Source organism: Bubalus kerabau, chromosome 11 (assembly GCF_029407905.1).
Source record: "Bubalus kerabau isolate K-KA32 ecotype Philippines breed swamp buffalo chromosome 11, PCC_UOA_SB_1v2, whole genome shotgun sequence".
In the NCBI taxonomy this organism is placed as follows: domain Eukaryota; kingdom Metazoa; phylum Chordata; class Mammalia; order Artiodactyla; family Bovidae; genus Bubalus; species Bubalus kerabau.
Genome location: NC_073634.1, coordinates 34049947 through 34070655, shown reverse-complemented (window position 1 = coordinate 34070655; position 20709 = coordinate 34049947). Strand labels below are relative to the sequence as shown.

General features: G+C 41.7%; 1 protein-coding gene across 2 annotated transcripts in view; it reads left to right on the top strand.

Moving 5' to 3' along the window:
- The window catches only part of FSHR (follicle stimulating hormone receptor), a 185699-nt gene that overhangs the window by 146241 nt on the left and 18749 nt on the right, over positions 1-20709 (top strand). The window contains exons 5-8 of one of the 2 annotated variants that reach the window (XM_055540048.1): positions 11743-11814; positions 13006-13083; positions 18668-18736; positions 18848-18922. In XM_055540048.1, the coding sequence (XP_055396023.1) occupies positions 11743-11814; positions 13006-13083; positions 18668-18736; positions 18848-18922 (294 nt within the window). The remainder of the gene's footprint in view (positions 1-11742; positions 11815-13005; positions 13084-18667; positions 18737-18847; positions 18923-20709) is intronic. The other variant, XM_055540049.1, reaches the window with a different exon arrangement.

The window sequence follows — 20709 nt, the reverse complement described above, 5'->3', positions numbered from 1 at the left end:
CTCTGGCCTGGAACAAAGATTCCACAAGTGGTCTCTTATGGCATTAAGTGAGATTAAAACAAATATCCAAAAATTGAGAAACCAAAGATGAACCCCAGACTAATGGCAGTTACAGAGTCAGGCAAATAATAAATAAAATAATGGAATATACACATATATATCCATGGGCAAAGTAAAAACAGTCCAACAAAAATAAAGTACAGTAGATTGACCTGGTGAACAAAGGAAATCAAAAATTATATTTACTAGTTAAGAACAAAACTAACTAAAACACAATCTGGCAAACAAAACTAAAACAAGATGCCAGCTGGGGAATAAAGCAATGAAAACAAAAGTAATTAATAAGTTGAGAGGAAAGGAAAGAAAGAAAAGAAAGACTAGATATGCAAAGTTAAATAGAGGTAGATGGAGAAGATTTATATATATTAAAGTTAACTGCAAGGAGAAAAGAACAGTAGGAAAGGCAAACAAAGGAATAAATGTAGAAAAATATAATAGGTTTTTAAAAATTAAAATTATTAAGAAGAGGAAAGAAAAAAATGGAAGAAATAAAAAAGAAAAAAAAGGAAAACTCTACAGAACTGCAAAAGCCCAGCACAGAGGCAGAGGTTTATAACAACAAAAAAAACTGACTGAATATACACATATACAAATACACCCATAAGCAAAATAAAAACAGTCCAACAAAAATAAAGTACAAGAGATTGATCCAGTGAACAAAGGAAACCAAAAATTATATCAACCAGAACAAAACTAACTAAAGCACAAACTGGAAAACAAAACTAAAGAAAGGTGCCAATTGGGGAATAAAACAATGAAAATTAACAAACATTTTGAGAGGAAAGGAAAGACAGAATACATATGCAAAGTTACATAGAGGTAGATAAAGAATATTTACATATATTAAAGATTAACTGCTAGGGGAAAAGAACAGTAGGAAAAGCAAAGAAAGGAATATATGTATAAAAAATAATAATAGATTAAACAAATTCAAAATTTAAAAAAAAAAAAGAAAAACTCCTCAGCACTGCAAAATCCCAACATAGAGGCAGAGGTTTATAACAACAATAAAAAATGTGACTGAGGAAAAAGAAAAAAAAAAAGCTCAAAAGCTTAATTGGATTTCACAGTGCCAATAAAATCGACAACTACAACAGGCGGGGTGGGGAGAAAAAAAAATTCGAAAAGAACAAGTGAAAACATAAGAATACTAATTTTTTTCTTGAGTCACTGCTGTCAGTCCTTTCCCTCACTGGAGTCACACAGTCCGCCTCTCCTCCCTAGGATGCCCTCCAGCACTGTGCTGATCTCTGGACCTGCTGTGGGGGCAGCTCAGATTCGAATCTGGCCCTACGCCTGTGTGTTCTTGCCTCTAATGTCCACAGCTATCAGAACTAGTGCGTTTTCTTTTGAGGGAGCTCTCAACAACCTTGTATATATTCCATAGACACAGAGTCTGCCTAGTCAATTGTGTGGATTTATCTTCAGCTTGTACAGCTGGTGGGAAGGTTTTGGGTCTTCCTCCTTAGCCACACTGCCCCTGGGTTTCGATTATGGCTTTATTTCCACCTCTACATGTGGGTTGTCCACTGGGATTGCTCCTGAGGCTGCCCTGGAGGACTTGGGTTTGCCCCTGTGAGGGCCAGGTGTGGAGGTGCTGCAGCTGTTTGGGTCGCAGGGGTTTTGGCAGCACCAGGTACTCAGGGGAATTGGCAGCTAGGGAAGCAAGAAATACAGTGCTCTAGAAGGGTAGTGCAACCAGTATTGGCCAATACGCTCCAGTATTCTTGCTGGAGAACCCCACTCCCTGACAGAGAAGCCTGACAGGCCACAGTCTTACAGGGTCACAAAGAGTCAGACATGATTGAAGCGACCCTGTGCGCATAGACACAAGACTTTTTTTTTTTTTTTGGCCTGAGGCAGCTCTGCCCCAGTGAGAGTTGAGCGTGAAGGTGGCGCAGCTGGCTGGCTTCCAGGGACCCTGGCGGTGCCTAGTGTGCAGGGATACGGAAGGCCTCCACTGCAGGAGTTACGTTCCTATCAGAATCTTTTTTCAATCTTGTAGCTGGCTATCAGAAGGCCTCTTTGGCCAGTCTTTCTCCCAAGCTCCGCCTGTTGTGGCACTTAGAGGACTTCCTTGCCTGGAGGCCTTTTGTGTTGTTCAGTGCGTCAGGCACATAGAGGACCCCCCTCCCCGCCCCGCCCCACCCCCACCCCTGGCTAGGGTCCTACTCTGTAGATTAGCACATCAGGCACTTAAAGGAACACCCTGGGTGGGGTCCTACTCTGTAGTTCAGGGCGTCAGGTGTTTGATGGGCCAGCCTCTCTATTGTTCAGCTGCCCATGCTGGCGTGTGAGCAGAGAGAGGCTATGGTGATTGCTCCACCCCCTACATGTGACTCAGCAGTATCCCCTTGCTTCCATGGCTGCCTGGCTTTCCTCCACCGGCATTTCCCACCACGATCCCCTCCCTCACATCCCCTTTATCCATCTCTCCTCAATCACCAACAACCATCACCCTAGGATTGCTCCACAATCCCTACACTCCAGTTCCCAGTCGCTGCACTTTCCAGGGGACCAGCATTCCTGTCTGGGGCATGTATGGCTCTGGCAAGGACTGTCTGATTCTCATTCCATTTACGCTGCCACAGATCAGCTGTTTCACTCTCAGCCTTAAATGTTTCTCCTCTGACTCAGATATTGCCCCGATGGTGGGGATCAGACCCCTGCTTCAGTTCCTCCACCAGGTGAGGGCAAGTCCAGTCTTACTAACACTCCTGTTTTTCCCCCTAGTTCCTTTGTCCTACCAAGTTTTGCATGGTTCTATATATTATTTTCCGCTGGTCAGGTACTCCTGTCCACTCTCAGCTGGTACTCTGCACACACTTCTGTGTCTGAAGGTGTATTCCTGATGTATCCGTGGAGAGAGATGTACTCCACGTCCACCTACTCCCCCACCATCTTGTTCCTCCCACACTTTATTATTTTTTAATCCTTAGTTTAACATTCAGAAAAGCAATTCATGGGTCATATCAATACTAGATTTTAATGGCTGTCAAAGATGAGAACAAAACTTCACTGAAACAAGTAGCTCCAATGGAAGACAAGCCTATGGCTACACTCCCTGAGTCATCCAGGCTTCACATTCAATCCAATTCTTTCAAGCAAACATTTTTATGAAATTCAGCTAGTCAATTTTCTTCCCTAATGTCAATCATATGTTCTTACAAACTACCTGAAAGATGTTGCATTTTTATGTTCTAATCAAAGGGTTCAAAACCCAGTGAAAAATCTTTAGCGTCAGAAAGTTGCATATCCTTGTTTTTAAAATACACACTGTGAGTTTTTATAAATGAAACCATGCATCATTTTCAGCAATAAATTTCCATTTCCCCCCCAAATTCTTTCCTTTGAAATGCCGTTGTATTCCTCCTCATTAATACATCACCTTTCCCTTAAAGAGATAAATGTGTTGAATTTAAAAATATCTGCTTTGTAGCGTTATTTCTTATAGTCATTTGTTATCACAGAAGAAGACAAATAATTTGGATCACTTGTATTTTTTTTTAATTGGTACGTCATCTTCAATTTTTTCAAGGCTTTGCAGTAATTTTCATTGAGATGACCAATAAGCCTCTAGGTGATAGCATGATCAAGACCCAAAGACTAAACAGAATCAGACAGGCAAGAAGGTCAATCCAGGCAGGTTTGTCAAAAGAAGCAGGAGGAAATTAGAGAAAAGGGGCAGGAGGAATCTGGGAAGTTCAGCTGTGGCTTCCAGTGGTTGCAAACTAGAGGAAAGCAAGTCATGGCTCAGGTTCTAGGGAAACCAGGAAATCAGACAAGTTCTCAGTGAGGGCAAAGGAATATAGGTCTGGACCATGATCAATGGACTTCCCAGGTGGTGCTAGTGATAAAGAATCCACCTCCTAATGCAGAAGACATAAGAGACTCAGGTTCAATCCCTAGGTCAGGAAGATCCCCTGGAGGAGGGCATGGCAACCCACTCCAGTATTCTTGCCTGGAGAATCCCCATGGACAGAGGAGCCTGGAGTGCTACAGTCCATGACGTCACAGAGAGTCAGATGTGACTGAAGCAACTTAGCACGCACAGCATGCATGATCAATAACAGTGTCTGGACATAGTGCTAATGCTTCATTTTGAATAATCTTATTTCCCTGGGTGAAAGATAAAAGATTTGAGTCCTATAGACTTCAACTAACTCCTTAAGGCCATACATCTTAAAAAGCAGTACAGTCAGAACTTAAATCCAGATCCTAGCAGTGTTCTTGCCTGGAGAATCCCAGGGACAGGGGAGCCTGGTGGGCTGCCATCTGTGGGGTCGCGCAGAGTTGGACATGACTGAAGCGACTTAGCAGTAGCAGCAGCAGATTTGATCTCTGAGTCGGGAAGATTCCCTGGAGGACGGCATGGCAACCCACTCCAGTCTCCAGTATTCTTGCCTGAAGAATCCAATGGACAGAGGAGCTAAGGGGTTACAGTCCATGGGGGTCACAAGGAGTTGGACACGACTGAAGTTACTTAGCACACGTGCACCTCTACTATCAGAGCTACTAGTTTGACGCTATGCTACACTTCCCATCTGAGAATAAGACCAGAGCCTGATTGCTAAACCAGAATATTAGGTCAAAACAGAATCCAGGACCTCCCTGGTGGCACAGTGGATAAGAATCCACCTGGCATTGCAGGGGACACAGGTTCAATCCCTGGTCTGGAAAGATTTCACATGCCAAGGAGCAACTAAGCCCATACATTGCAACTACTGAGCCTATGTGCCACAACTACTGAAAACCACACCCTAGAGCCTGGGCTCTGCAACAAGAGAAGCCACTGAATGAGAAACCCGGGCACCAAAACAGACAGTAGCCCTTGCTCACTGCAACTAGAGAAAGCCCGTGCAAAGCAATGGAGACTCAGTGCAGCCAAAAATAAATAAATTAAAAAAAAAAAAAACCAGAATCTGGCCTTCCCTAGTGGTCTTGTTGTTAAGAATCCACCTGCCAATGCTGGGGACAGGAAGATTCCACATGTCATGGAGCAACTAATCCCATGGACCACAACTACTGAGCCAGAGTTCTAAAGCCCAGGAGCCAAAACTACTGAATCATGTGCACCTAGAGCCCATCCTCCATAAGGGAAGTCACCACAATGAGAAGCCTGCACGCTGCAACTAGAGAGCAGTCCCCACTTGCTGTAACTAGAGAAAGCCCTCACACAGCAACAAAGACCAGCACAGCCAAAAAATCAATGATAAATAAATCCACACACACACACACACACACACACACACACAGAATCTGCAGCCAGGCTAATAAGGCTGAGATCTTCAGAACCCTGCTTTGGGGCTTATTAAATTCCCACCGATTGCTACAGAGTCAGGTTTCCATGGAGACCAAGGCCAGTTTGAGCTGAATAGGAGTTAAATATTTCTAACTTTGAAAGCATGAGACTGGAAAGGCAAGAAAACAGGCTCTCCTACTGTCTCAGGTAAATGGCGTATACAAGATCATTTTACAGAAGGAGAAACTGAGGCTCTGAAAAGGTAAATGAACTGCTTAACACCATCCAGCTTGTGAGAAAGCGCTTAAATCCAGGGTTCCTAGTCTTAAGTCTAATGCCTTTTTCATTGAACGACAGCTTATTACACACACTCCCACCTAACTCCAAATTTATGTGATTCTATACTTAATCAAATCTTTATTTAATGATTTGGAAAGTACATGTTAGCATCTTTTCTAATGGTGTATGTAGAGACACAAACTCTCAGTCAACAACAACCTACATTTAATAGAAATCTTAGTATCAGTGAGCCTGAAGAGGTAAAGAGTCTTCTCTTTTATTAATTAACTATAGTACACTCCTCTCCTTCTTATGAATCAGTGGATAACTAACTTCTCCCAGAGTGGTCAGGAGGAAGAAGTACACTTTATCTAAGAGACAGAAAAATGCACTTTACAATGTAAAAACAATAAGGAAGAAACAGTCTTAAATTAGGTGCAAACAAATATATCACGATAAACCAATCAGAAGACAAGAAAAGGAGGTCAAGTTCAAACCCTCGATCTTGGCTTCTAGGAAATGTGCTTTGGCAAAAATAATAAACCCCTAACCTAGACACACAACTAACAGCATCCCATTTTTATATCAAATTTGCCTAAAATATCTCAAGTCAGTTCAGTCACTCAGTCGTGTCCGACTCTATGCAACCCCATGGACTGCAGCACGCCAGGCCTCCCTGTTCATCACCAACTTCTGGAGTCCACCCAAACCCATCTCCATTGAGTCAGTGATGCCATTCAACCATCTCATCCTCTGTCATCCCCTTCTCCTCCTGCCCTCAATCTTTCCCAGCATCAGGGTCTCTTCCAATGAGTCAGCTCTTCGCATCAGGTGGCCAAAGTATTGGAGTTTCAGCTTCAACATCAGTCCTTCCAATGAACATTTAGGACTGATCTCCCCTAGGATGGACTGGTTGGATCTCCCTGCAGTCCAAGGGACTCTCAAGAGTCTTCTCCAACACCACAGTTCAAAAGCATCAAGTCTTTGGTGCTCAGCTTTCTTTAAAATATCTCAAGAGGCCATTAAGGCCATGGTATGAACTCTGCTTCTGCCTCAGTTCACAAACTAAAAGAAAACTGGTTCACACAGTCTCAGAATTGATCATTCCCTGCCATGGTGGATTTTGGGTAGAATAGAAAAAATTGCATTCTTGGCTAGCACATGTGATGAAGAGTGATGTCTTGTTCTCCTGACATTTTTCAGTTCATTGGATTATGTACTGCTGCTGCTAAGTCACTTCAGTCATGTCTGACTCTGTGCGACCCCATAGACGGCAGCTCACCAGGCTCCCCCGTCCCTGGGATTCTCCAGGCAAGAACACTGTAGTGGGTTGCCATTTCCTTCTCCAATGCATGAAAGTGAAAAGTGAAAGTGAAGTCACTCAGTCATGTCTGACCCTCAGCGACCCCATGGACTGCAGTCTTCCAGGCTCCTCCATCCATGGGATTTTCCAGGCAAGAGTACTGGAGTGGGGTGCCATTGCCTTCTCTGCATGCTTCTCTACCTAGTTTTAAAAGTTGTTGAGATACTGCCTTCTCTTTCCCTTCCCTTTCCATTCCATTCCCCTCTGTGCCCCATCTTTCCAACCCCTCTTATGGTTTAAGCTATACACACTCATTTCCCTAGTTCAGGCCAGTAAACTCTATACTGTCTTAAAATCTGATTTCCTCTCCTTCCTGCAAGAGCTCCTCCATGAGTAATCCATCTCACATTGCTCTCCCCTTTCCTGAGTCTTAAGACACTCACCATCAACAACATATATCTTAGCACTAGACCCATCTGAGTATTTCCTCTATACTAACCTTAACTCCTCAATTCACCTGCGCATTCCCTGAAAACAAGGGTATGGTCTTTGGCATACTCTTTTGGATAGGATGGACATTGTATGGAAGGAAGATGTATAGCCCAAAGCAAGAAAAGTGAGCCCCAAACACTGCAAGTTTAATTAAAAACACACATCAGCACTGTTGAAGGTTCATGAAATCACTAACGATGTTCAGAACAATGAGCCTTAGAGCTGTGGGGTCAGTTGTTCTTGGAAGCAAATATATTATTTAGTGAGATGGCATGACATAGTGGAATTGGTTCCCATCAACTGAAGGGACTTCACTAAGTTCATCCTGGCAACAGAAGGATCCATTTTCATCACTGTAATCAATACTGGGGACAGTCAGGCATGAAAGATGTTAACACCAGTTGAGAATGTAAAGCCGGCTGTTGAGAAGGGACAACTATGAGCAGTTACCTTGCTTTAGAAAATCCATTTGCAGAACTTAAATTTGCTGGCATTTTACCCTCAGGCCTTTACCTGTTTCTGAAGATTAACTACGGTTGAGTGAATCAAAATAATTTCACAGCAAACAGTCATTTGACCAAACCAAACCCATTGAGACATAGAGCTCCAAGCTGATTACCCACTTCCAGGCTCCATCAGACATGAATTTATTGATCAAAGGGGAAAAATGAAATGAAAAGTAAGTGTTCATCCAAACCCCATTTCCTGAGTTATCTTGGGGTTATGAAGAGTTTCAGCTATAGAGTTATCATCAATAATCCATCTCACTAGATAGTCACTAGATCTTTTTAAGTGTCTAAAACTCAAAACTACTGGAATAATCTTAGCCGTTTTTGCTGTGTGTTTTCTCTAAAGACCAAAGATTTCAATGTGCATCTACAGACATTCATAGATGTCCCGTAAGTATAAATGATTTTGGGAGTGCATATTATTGATATTAAATAATGTACTTGCACTCTTCTTGTTGACAATAAGAAATCTTTTTCTCCTTCAATTATATAAAATTCTTACTCATTTACTAAGAGACAGCCAGGTTGTTATACATTAGGTAATGGACAATTTAACCTAATATTAAATCCATTAGGTATGAAACATAGCTAGTGAGTGATTCCTTTTTTGTGTTCATCTCTGACAACACATAACACATTGCCTGGCCTGGTACATACACTAGCACGTGACATGTGTCATCCACTGTGTCAACATTGAGTTTTCAGGAAAAAACATGATTTCTGTCATCGGAAGGATATTGAAGATGTTCAATCTGGTTGAAGACACAGATGTTGAATAGGACATAAACACAAAATCATATACAGTTGAGAATTTTGCTGAGCAGTAGTAAGGGAAAACTGCTAAAAAGAATATGATTATACTGGGAAAAATCAAAAACCTTAAGTTAGCTTGGCAATCAGGGAGCTCTTCTCTCAGAAAATGACATTTGTAACTGAACCCTGAAGGATGAGTTGAGGTTGGCCAGGTAAGGCGTGGATGGCAAGCCTTCCAGATAGAGCAGAAGCAAATGTGTAACTTAGTGTATCTGAAAAATTGAAGGAAAGCAGTGGTGCTGAAGTGAATTGGGGAAATGACATCAGATGAGGGTGCAAGAATAGGCAGTAAAGAGTAGAAATTTTACTATGGGAAATAACTAAAGAAAAGCAGAGAACTAATGCCATCTGATTTACATTTTTAAAATGAATGCTCTGTGCTGAATGGAGAATGGGTTTGAAAAGGACAGGATTAAACGTCTGGAAAGCAGTAGACTATGACAGAAATCTTGAAAGATGACGGCGGTTTGCTCTAGAATGGTGTTGACAGAGATGGAAGAAATTATATGGAATCAAGAAATATTTTGGAAATGGAATCTAAGAGGACTTTGAGATGGACTGAATTCTGGGCGATGAGGGTGAAGAAGCCAAGTTTACTGTCACATTTCTAACAACTGATAGATGGGAATGCTATTTATGAGGAAGAACTAAGAAAGAGCAGTTTTGTGAAGGTAATAGTGGGGGAACTAGTTTAGTTCACTATGCCAATAAGACATCCAGAACAGGATATATGAAGTAAACTTTAGGGACAGACTGGAGAGGTCAGAAGTCAACTATAAATCTAGGAGTGGTCATCATATCGACACTATTTGAAGCCATGGGAAATGAGAACTTCCCAGCAAAATGAGAGAAAAAGGGCAGAAGGCTCAGAGTACAGATAGAGGCAATGTGCCATGTACTTACTGCTCTGTCATGTCCGACTCTTTGCAACCTCTTGGACTGTAGCCCACCAAGCTACTCTGTCCATGGCGGGTTCTGCAGGCAAGAATACTGGAGTGGGTTGCCATGACCTTCTCCAGGGGATCTTCCCAACCCAGGGATCAAACCCAGGTCTCCCTCATTGCAGGCTGATTCTTTATCAGCTGAGCCACCAAGAAAGCCCACAGATAGAGGGGGCATCAACAACAAAAAAAGGTCAAAGGGAGTAACAAAGATGTGGAATAATAGAAAAGTTCGACTGGACAGAAACTAATAAAAGAGAGAGACTTGGCAGAGAATACTGAATTCTGAAAGGCATAAACAAAAAATGAGAATTTAAAGTGACCATTAGATTTATTGTTTATGGGTTAGTAGACATGGGGCATGAGAAAAGTGGATTCAGTGGAGAGATATAGCATGAAAAAAATTGGAGCATCCTCAACAAGTTGAAGAGGAATAGAACATAGAAAATGAAGACAGCATTCACAGACAACCCTTTCTAGAAACTTTACTGTAAAATAAGGAAGAGAAACAAAGCTGGGCTGCAACTGGAGACAAATTTGGAGTAAAGACAGATGATAACCATCAGTGAGTCCATGAAAATGTGAAACTTGGTACAAGCTAGTATTCTCTCTTAGTCTAGGTGATCCAAACTATGTCTGAACAAGGACTCAACAAATAAGCAGTTTCTTTTACATTCAAACTGGAGGAGAGGGGTTAGACGACTAAGAAGAAGAAAAGAAGGAATCAGGGAAGCTAACTCAGAAATATCTTATCAGCTGACTGCCACCAGGAAATCAAGGCCTAATTATGCTAGAATCCATCTAAGGTGTCCTTTAGAGTATATTCAGAATTGTTCACCCAAGGGATGGAAGAGTTCACCACTAGAAAAGTTGTCCTATGACACGGCAACCTCCTAGTACTTCCCAATCTGCCCCCTGCCTCAAAATACTTGAGCAGATTCTTACAAGTGTCCCACCCAGAGATGATAGAGGAGCCTAGGGTAGAAAATGAGAGAGACCCAGTATAATTGAGGCCAGTGTCTGCTAAGTTAAATCTGTATGTAGCTGGCTGCTATGGTAACCACTAGAGTAAAAGATGGAACAAAAGAATGTGAAGCAGGGTAGAGCAGTGTCTGATATAATGTCTACCTTGATATTCACACATTCCATGTCCTTTCCAATCTGGAAAGATGAAATGGCTTGTGTCAAGTTCTTAACATGTCCATCCTCCTGATTCCTGGCCTCCAGACCTCCCTTTCCCTGTTTAAGATGAATTACTCCAAGTAGCCATGATACCTGACAAGTAAATTAACGGAATAAGGGTTTTAATAAATTCTGGTGACAGAAGCAAGAAATGTTTTAGAAACATCAACCAATTAACCTAGTATTTTATGAGCACATACTGTATTCCCAATCTGCACGTAGTAGTGTAGATTGTCAAAGAATATTAAGTGTGGTCTTTGCTTTGATGTCTCATTAAAAGAATATTCCATAGACCCATGGGAAGTGATCTAAAAATAGTAGAAGGCTGGATATGATTAAATAACAAATGTAGAATAGGTGTGTGTCAAGCTAGCAGATATTTAGTTATGGCAATGCTTCTGTTGGTATTTCTCTGAGTAGCATCTCAGAGGTGATGGAGAGCAATCATGAAAGCTATTTGTTTGGGTTAGAAATTTCAAACTCCAAATGTTAACAGAAGCTATCTCTGGGTAGTGAATCTATAGGTGATTTTTACTGTCATCTGTAGATGTTTCCATAAGTCTCACAATAAATATATATTATTTTTATATTCAAAGAATATATCTTTTTAAAAAACCAAAGGATACAGAGCTGCTACTTTTGGGATTATGTTGATTTCTTCTTTTTTAGCAAAAGTGTGCATTGTGTCCATCTTTGTGTCTGAGTGTAAGTTTCTTTTCTCTAAGGTATCAGCAGCTTCCTAAACCCTGATTAGAGCCTTAAAATAGAAAACATAAACATGATTCACGTGTATTATGGGATTTTCGGGTAGTTTTTCTGAAAGCTTAATATGGATATTTTGTATTTTGAAAGCCTAGACGGTGCCAATTGTTAAAACAGCCAGCTTCATTTTTCACTCACTCTTATTTTGTCTCTCTCTAGGTTAATATCCAACACAGGTATTAAGCACTTGCCAGCTGTTCACAAGATTCAGTCTCTCCAAAAGGTTTTACTGTAAGTTTGAAGAGCGGTCACCAACTCTTTACTCATAGCTGTTCTGACCAACAGCCTCTGGGCCTGTAAAAAGCATTTTGTACTCTACATCCTCCAAACGTGTTGCTCTGGGTGAGCAGGGGTAGGAAGGTAAACAGCAAGCATCCCAGCTTTACCTAAAGACCAGCTAATCTCAACTTAGTCAGCAGGCTGAGTCAGCAGGCTCCTCAGTCAGACAGCTGTCAACAGAGCCAGCTTGCAGCAAATCAGAAGTCTCTCCTTTCTTCACTGTTGAGGGCTTTTCACGCCTCCCTCCTGTAACTCCCCTTGTCTTCCACCAGCCTCCCCTCCTCCTTCCAGAATGCCCAGGCTGCCCTAGGCATAAAGAAATCACTTGACTGAAGTGTTAATGACAATGTATTTACCTTTTCCCAAGGTATCTATTTTGAAAGAGCAACAGAAAAGGCAACATATAATAGCAAGTTTATTTTCAATAGTGAAATTGTAAGAATCTGGACAGATGCAAAGGGAAGAGGTAGGAAAGGGATGTAGTGAGCAAAGGGAAGGAAGGAGGGAGGGAGGGAGAAAGAAAAACAGAGAATCCCCTCTAGTTCCTCAAATTGTCCCAGTTTACTCCTTTTACATTTAAATGTTCGGTCAGACTCAACAGGGAAGCTTCAGAGGATGAGAGGTACAAACAGAAAAATGAGATTTTCTTCAGCCTTTTAGTCAGGAAGAGGAAAACCAATGATCAAACTTTTCTGTGACTCAAAAGAGGTCAGAGGAAGAAAACTAGCTTCAAGAAGTAGATTGAAATGGAGGAAGATGAAGGCCCAGCTAAGGTGAATGGAGAGGTTTGGTAGAAATGAAAGTTCAGCTTAAGTGACTTTGTCATATTGAGCAGGTACCAACTGTGGAGGCAAGGATAATAAATGAGTATGGTAGAACCTCACACAGTTGAATTAGCCTAGAAAACTTTCAGAGATGTAACAGACTGCATGTCTGCAATTGCACTTTTAAGAAGAACTGATATACTAGAGATAAATTAGATGTCATCAATTTCCCAAACGTTGAGCTCCTCATTCTTCAGAACAATAACTACTCAAGCATTACCTCAGTTAAAGACTACACCATCCCAAGTAGACTACATGTGGGGAGGTGACACAGGATGGAGCTGATATAAACATCTAATCTGTCTGTACTTTTTTCTAGAGATATTCAAGATAATATAAACATCCACACAGTTGAAAGAAATTCTTTCATGGGGCTAAGTTTTGAAAGTATGATTGTGTAAGTAAAGAAAAAAAAATCCAATGGAGTAACATTTGGCTTTTCATGTACTGCTTTCTTTGTCATAATGGTATGTTCCTTTTTTTGCAGGGCCGGGGGGTGGGGTATAACTTTGGCATTTCTCCATTCCAATTTCTCTCTCGTTCTGTGTTTTTCTCTCTTCCCAACTTTACATTTCCAAATCACAGCATGGAGCCATGTTAATAATTTATGATTCTGTGGTGCAATTCAAGTGTTTAAAATTGCTCTTTGAATGATGGTCTCCTGTGATGCAACATCTGTTCTGAGGGACAGAATAACTCATGCATCAATAAAGTTAGTTATTGCCTGGAAAGGCTTTTGTTGCCCAAAGAAAAAGATCGAGGAGGAGTCTGAATCAGGAAGACATGGATATTCCCTCATAACCATGCCAAGCAGCTCCTGTTCAGCCCCACATTGGGCATATAAGATGACTTCACATTTGCTTAGGACAATCACGTTTTTTTAATGAGCTTGAGTTACTCTCTCTGATTTTTGGGAAAGTTTATAAATGTACTCTACATTGTTAATGAACTATCTTTTAATCGTTTGTGCCAGTAGCCTGTGTAGCAGTTTATCCACTCCCCAAGATGGCCAGGAAATAGGGCACTCAGGCTACCCAAGTGCTTATGGGATCCTTGGAAGTTAAATGCACAGAATGACATTTGGGGGACTGGTAATTGCAATTACATATGTAAGAAAAGTATTTCTCTTTACATTTCACAAATTGCTGTGGTTCTTTAAAATATACTGTGTGTGTTTCAATATGCGGTATGTACAAAAAGCAAGTTCTACTCCAGAAAGAATGTGGGTTCTTTTCAAAGCAGTAATATGATCCAGAGATCCATCTATATGAAAAACAAACAAACAAAAACAATAAAAGAGAAGGGGAGGGAACAGAGGTAAATAGTAGGTAGAGAGGAGGACATATTGAAGAATAAAGCTAAACACAGTATTTGACGTAAATTTATTACAGTGAAAATCACTCAGTTGTGTCCGACTCTTCACGACTCCATGGACTATAGAGTCCGTGGAATTCTCCAGGCCAGAATACTGTAGTGGGTAGCCTTTCCTTTCTCCAGGGGCTCTCCCCAACCCAGGGATCAAGCCCAGGTTTCCCTCATTGCAGGCGGATTCTTCACCAGCTGAGCCACAAGGGGAGACCAAAAAATTTATTACAGAGAACCAACAGAAAAATTTGAAAGGGACTAGGAGAGAAATAGGATGTATGAAGGAAAATATAAAATCAAAGGCATGGATTCAGAGTACACAGCAGTAGGACAAAATTGTAGATAATACCTAATCCTTCCACTTAATATTGCTCATGATATTTGAAATGTGTGTGTGTGTGTGTGTTGGAATGAGTTGATGAGGTGTGAGAAGCATGAGAGAACAAGAAAGCAAAAGAAATAAGCAGTAGGAAATATGTGCAAAATAAAAGTAATTGTTCTAAGCATAAAGGAGAAATAATACAATTTGACATAAGAGTTGAAGGAAGAGTTAAGTGAGAGAAGGAAGGCCTTAAAAGATGAGTCGAATTTAGCCACAGCATTGGCAAAGGAGGAGCAGAGGAAACTGAATCTCCAAAGCCAAGAAGGTTAAAACAAAAAGGTAAAAGGGAACTTCTGGAAAATGGTGAGTATCTGAGTACCACTGGCCTACTGTATTACAGCAAAGGGATTCTTGGCTGGCATAAGAGAGGGAGGAGCTTAGTGATCAACGGAATCAGAACTACCTGGATGCTTGAGCTGTTTTAAATGTTGCTCTAAATATACATGTCATTTTTAAATATTGTGATTCAAATATATGTATTCAAAATAAGTTCATGTAGCAAGTTTATTAATACAGTTCTTTTTATTTTTTTGGCTGCACCGAGGCCTGTGGGATCTCAGTTACCCAATCATGGCCTGAACCTGGGCCATGGGCAATGAAAGCGTCAAGTCCTAACCACCAGACCACCAGGGAACTGAGTATTTTTATAGAAAACATAAAAGTGGGAACCTGAAATTAATATAATGTCAGATGTCAATTATCTCACTTTTTAAAAACTGGTATGTACTAATAACATTCTCACAGTTTTGTGCACTGATATGCATCATTTCAGAGAAGGCAATGGCACCCCACTCCAGTACTCTTGCCTGGAAAATCCCATGAATGCAGGAGCCTGGTGGGCTGCAGTCCATGGGGTCGCTAAGAGTCGGACACAACTGAGCGACTTAACTTTCACTCTTCACGTTCATGCATTGGAGAAGGAACTGGCAACCCACTCCAGTGTTCTTGCCTTGAGAATCCCAGGGACGGCGGAGCCTGGTGGGCTGCCGTCTATGGGGCACGCAGAGTCGGACACGACTGAAGCGACTTAGCAGCAGCAGCAGCATGCATCCTTTTTATCCAGAACATCAGACAGAAAGCAAGCTCTCCTGACCTACCTAGTCTTAACTCTTCCCAAGTGGAGGAAAAGAACTTAAGGAAATAAGAACTTGAGATACCATCTCAGAAACCCGAGACTACAAAAAATAAAAAATAGAGATCATAGCTGCTCTTCACTGACTCCTGTCCATGGATACTATGTGGATCCCCAGAACTGAGAACCTACTTTCCTAGTGAGGACAGTTTTCATAAGAATCAACACTTCTCAAACATGTCTCCAAAGGACCAATTCACATTTGTGAGAAAAGTTTTTCTTTTTTTTTTCCCCTTAACCTTGGATGGCCCTTAATCCATATATAACAGAATCAGAAGGTCCACACTCCACAGTTTAAGTCTTCAGTTGTTCTTTGGGCCCTACTTTGGGCTATAGGGACACTTTCTGCCTCTAGGGACACCCAAGGGTACTCGGGGAAAAAAAAAAACCTGGCAAAGTAGCTCTGATGATGGCAAAAGCTCTCTTTGCATCTTTCAAAATCCTAAACCCCTTTTCTACATACATATAAGTAAATATATTTTTAAAATAGTCCAACAATGAAGGATTATCAGACACTTGGCTAGCGGCTCAGGGGGAAATGAAGAGTAAAAGCCCACCACAAGGAGGCCCTGGAGCCCTTCCCCACCTCTCCACCGACCATGCAACCAGAAAGTCTGAACAGGGAAGCACCTAGCTACGGCCTTACTCCACATGCATTTCCTCCCTTCCTCAACTGGCTTCCGTCTTCCTGCCCCTCAGTGAGCTTCCTGCCCCTCACGTCCTCCCACACCTTCATTCTTTAGAAAGAGGACAGACTCTGCTTCTGGGGCTTCCTGAGCCTTCAATGACTGAACATACTGGGGAAAGGACAAAAAAAAGCCTAAGGAAAACCATGCTTCAGTTATTCCTTAGCTGATGTTCTGCCATATTTGTCGTCACCATCATCATGAGGCTGGTTTTAAAACCAGCGCTACCTCTCTTAAGAGACTAGGCATGTATTTGACAATTACCAGCTTCTCTGGTAATAGTTTGAGAGTTCTACTGCCTAACATAACCCCCTAGGCAGGAATTCTGGACATAGTTTATTGTGTGATAATCCATTATTGACATCAAAAAATGCTACCTCCTCTATTGATTAAGAAAATCAGTAAAGAAAAAGGGCTACTTTGAATACAATAATTATCTTAAATTAGTCTGCATTTTACATAGCCACATCTATTTCTATTCATGAAAAAAAGTATTAATTATCTAGCCTATAGAAAAAAGGTAAGTGGCAGTCATATGGATTTGCTCACCACTTTTGCTGGATTAAGGGTCAGCCAATTACAGCCCATGGGCCAAATCTAGTCCTTGATCTAGGACTTGTTTCTATAAACCAAGATTTTGATGATAAGGAACATGAATGCTGAACCTAAATGAAGCAAAATAGTACTCCAAATAAAAGAAAAAAATCCATTATTTTCAATAGTAGACCTATATTACCAAAAAAAATTGTACTTAATTATTACTATTATACTTTGGTAACTTTGGTCAATAAAAATCTCATGGAAATTGTTTTTTAATTACCTATATAAAGTACCTGGTGACTTTCCTGGTGGCTCAGATGGTAAAGAATCTGCCTGCAATGCGGGAAAGGACAATGTGGGTTCAATCCCAGGGTTGGAAGATCCCTGGAGGAGCGTACGGCCACCCACTCCAGTATTCTTGCCTGGAGAATCCCATGGACAGAGGAGCCTGGTGGACTGCAGCCCAGGGGGTCGCAGGGTCGGACACAACTGAGTGACTAACACAAAGTACCTATGTAATATTCTCATTTTGCCTCTTGGCCCACAAAACCTAAAATATATTACTGGGCTCCTCATAGAAAAAGCTTGTTGACTCCTTTGTCTGGTCCAAAGCCCCTAGGATCCACCTCCCACCGGTTAGGGACAGCTGCAGCCAACTGGCTGACAAATCAGTCAGGAAGGCTGGATGTGCTGGGTACACTTGGGAAGGTGTGGGGCAGACAGGATTGGGGGTGCACAGCTACTTCTTGGCCATCAGAATCCACCAGTTTGTTGCTAATGTTCTGAAAGACCTGCATTGCTCCTGTGTGGATTTTCAGCTAACTAGCTTTCAGGGGGAAGAAAAACACACACAATGTCCTCCTCTGATTTTAAGCTTATTGGGCTCCGCACTGCAGCAACAGACACTCTTAACATCCTGGACACATGGGAGTGTCCCTGGGTCAGCTTTGGGAACAGTGCTATTTGCAAACCCACCGAACCGACAAGGACGAGGACCTGACGGCAAATCAAGAACAAGTGATCCCGGGCTCCCTGGGCTAAGCGTTCTGATACTTGGGTTTCTGTTTTTGTTTTCAGACCATCCAGGAGCACAGCAGTGCAGATCTGTCAGCCCAAGGTGCCCTTGGGCTCCCCTGTCCAGGCAAACCTGCTCACTGACCTTCTTTGCACAATTTGGATGACGATTCCCCATCCCGTCCCACCTCCCCCAGAGCCTCCTCCCTCTCCTGCTCACACCATCTCACCCTGCCACAGCCCACAGCCTCTATAATTGATTTCTCTTCCTTTCTGGCTTAACCCAGAGCCACCTCCACAATCCTCCAATAGCCAGGTCCTTTATGGGTCATGGGAGATGTTCAGGTTGTCTGACAGTTTAATTAGATCACTTTTTGATGACAGCCAGGCCCGCTGCTGTGAATGGGCATGAGTGAGAGGCTTAAGGCAATAGAGAAAGGGGATACAATATGTTCTTTCTCTGTCTAACAGACACTTGTTCAATAACAGTATGATCTCTGTCCTTCAGGATGGGAAAGATCTTTGTCTGCTCCTCCCATGGCATCATTTCTACACACAAATGATATGTGCAAAGACCTTATGGAATCCAGGCTGCTATGCCTAAGTGTGCCTTCTGAAAATTAAATTTCATTGATTTCTCTGAATAAGTAATACATGCACATAATGCAAACTTCCAGCATTACAAAAGGTTATACAGTGATAAATCAGTCTCCCTTCCACCCTGCTCCCTGAGTCTTAGGGTGGTATTTTATTTATGCCACTAACCTGTGCTGTCTGACCTTGCCCCAGTGCTTCCAATTATGAAACTCGTGTACTGTTTGCATCTGACATTATTGGTTTTTTAATGGGTCTTTTATTTCAGATGGCTGAGTAAGAATGGGATTCAAGAAATACACAACTGTGCATTCAATGGAACCCAACTCGATGAGCTGTAAGTAGCCCCGACTATTCTTCCAGGCCATTTAGAGGGAAATGGCTCTTTTAACAGTGATGTTTATGTGGCTTTGTGTTTCCCTCCTTCTTTTCTCAACTCCATCCCCAGGAATCTAAGTGATAACAGTAATTTGGAAGAACTACCTAATGATGTTTTCCAGGGAGCCTCTGGACCAGTCATTCTGTGAGTAGCCTCCCTTGCTTCCAAGTGAAAAACATCAGCATCTGTAAGTTAGCAGTCAACTTTCTCCCATTCAGGGATGCTTACAGGACAGGGCTGGCAATTAAGATCAGATTTTATCAGCATCATCTGCAAAGGTGTATAGGACAATTTAGGGCTGATCTACACTCTAAATATCAATACAGTAATAACAATAACAACAACAACTACTTAATGAGCACTTATCAAGTCCCAGAGAGTATTTCAAAAATGTAAGAGGCATTTTCTAATTTAATCCTTATAATAACCTCTGTGGTAGGAGCTATTTGGTCCCATTTTAGAGAAAGGAAGACTGGCTTCCCTGGAGGGGTCAACTCACCCAAGGTCACAGAAATTTTAGAGTGCAGATGTTACACCAAACTGGTCTGACTCCTAGAGCACTCTGAACCACTCTGCTATACATCTCTTCCTTGAAAGGAAAAGCACAGTTCTTCATCTTCACCCTCAGGGTCCAGGAGTTTTGTTCAAACCAGTGAGAAATACACACATTTATGTTTGGATCCTCTTTGCCTTAATTCCAGATCTCTTGGGATGCCTCCAGTGCCTCATGCCCCTGTATCAGCACCTCTACTTCTATTGTTGCTTGCTCATCTTCATTTCTACCACCAGGAGTGACTTTCCTCTGTTTTTATTTGCCCCTACTCTTCCCTTCCACATGGGCCACTCCAACCCCCAGCTCTTCATTGACAATCTCTGCTAACAGTAAATTCCTCCTCCTGCAACTCTCACAGCCTTTATGGCTGAAGGGCCCAGATCTGCAAGACCTTCTTTAAAATGTATTTCCCCAGGCTCTAAGCAAGACCCACTACATCTATGGACAAATGTACTACAGGAAGAAGAAAGGTATCCAGAGGAAGGAGTCAGATACAAGAAGAAATAGTAAGCAAAGAAACAGATAAACATGTGAACAGATGTAAAGGTTTGCAGAATGACTGTTGCATTCTGAGGTCAGTTCAGGCACTTGCGAGCCACTAGCTTGTACCTCTTACTTGGCAGTCAGTACCTAGGTTATTTACTTACCTACCTACCATCTATCAACATCACTTTCATTTTCACCAAAAAGCTTTCCAGTTCACCCTTGAACAACACAGGTTTGAACTGCATGAGTCTACTTACATATGGATATTTTTCAATAAATATGTACTGTCTGCAGTTGGTTGAATCCTTGATGCAGAATTATGGATAAGAAAGGCAATGCCATGGGACTTGAGCATCTATGGATTGTGGTGTCTGTAGTGGATCCTGGAACCAATTCCCCACAGACACCAGGGGGCAGCTGCATTCTCCTTCAGGTTGGAACCTGTGCATCTCTAGAATGAGATCCTGTGTGGTAGAGCAGAAATTCTATTAATGATTATTAACGATGATAAAGGATCTGTTGTAACTTTTATATGGGACTCTGTCTCTTTGAATAAGTTCAAAGATCATTCCAGAATGCCTGGTTTCAAAGAGGCAACCTGTACGAAAGAAGGGATGTTTGCATGATTAAAGCAGAGATGCCAGAGAAGACTACTTAGGTTTAAAACCAGTTCTCTCACCTCTCTAAACCTCAGTTTCCTCACCTAAAACAATGACAGGAACAATAATATCCATGTCCTAATACTGTTTGAAGCTTAATAATAATATATATGTAAGTGTATGTGTATATACATATATATATATATATAGAGAGAGAGAGAGAGAGAGAGTGAATATACATATATTCACTCATTGAACAGATAGATTTTTAAACACCAGCCCTATGCTATGCA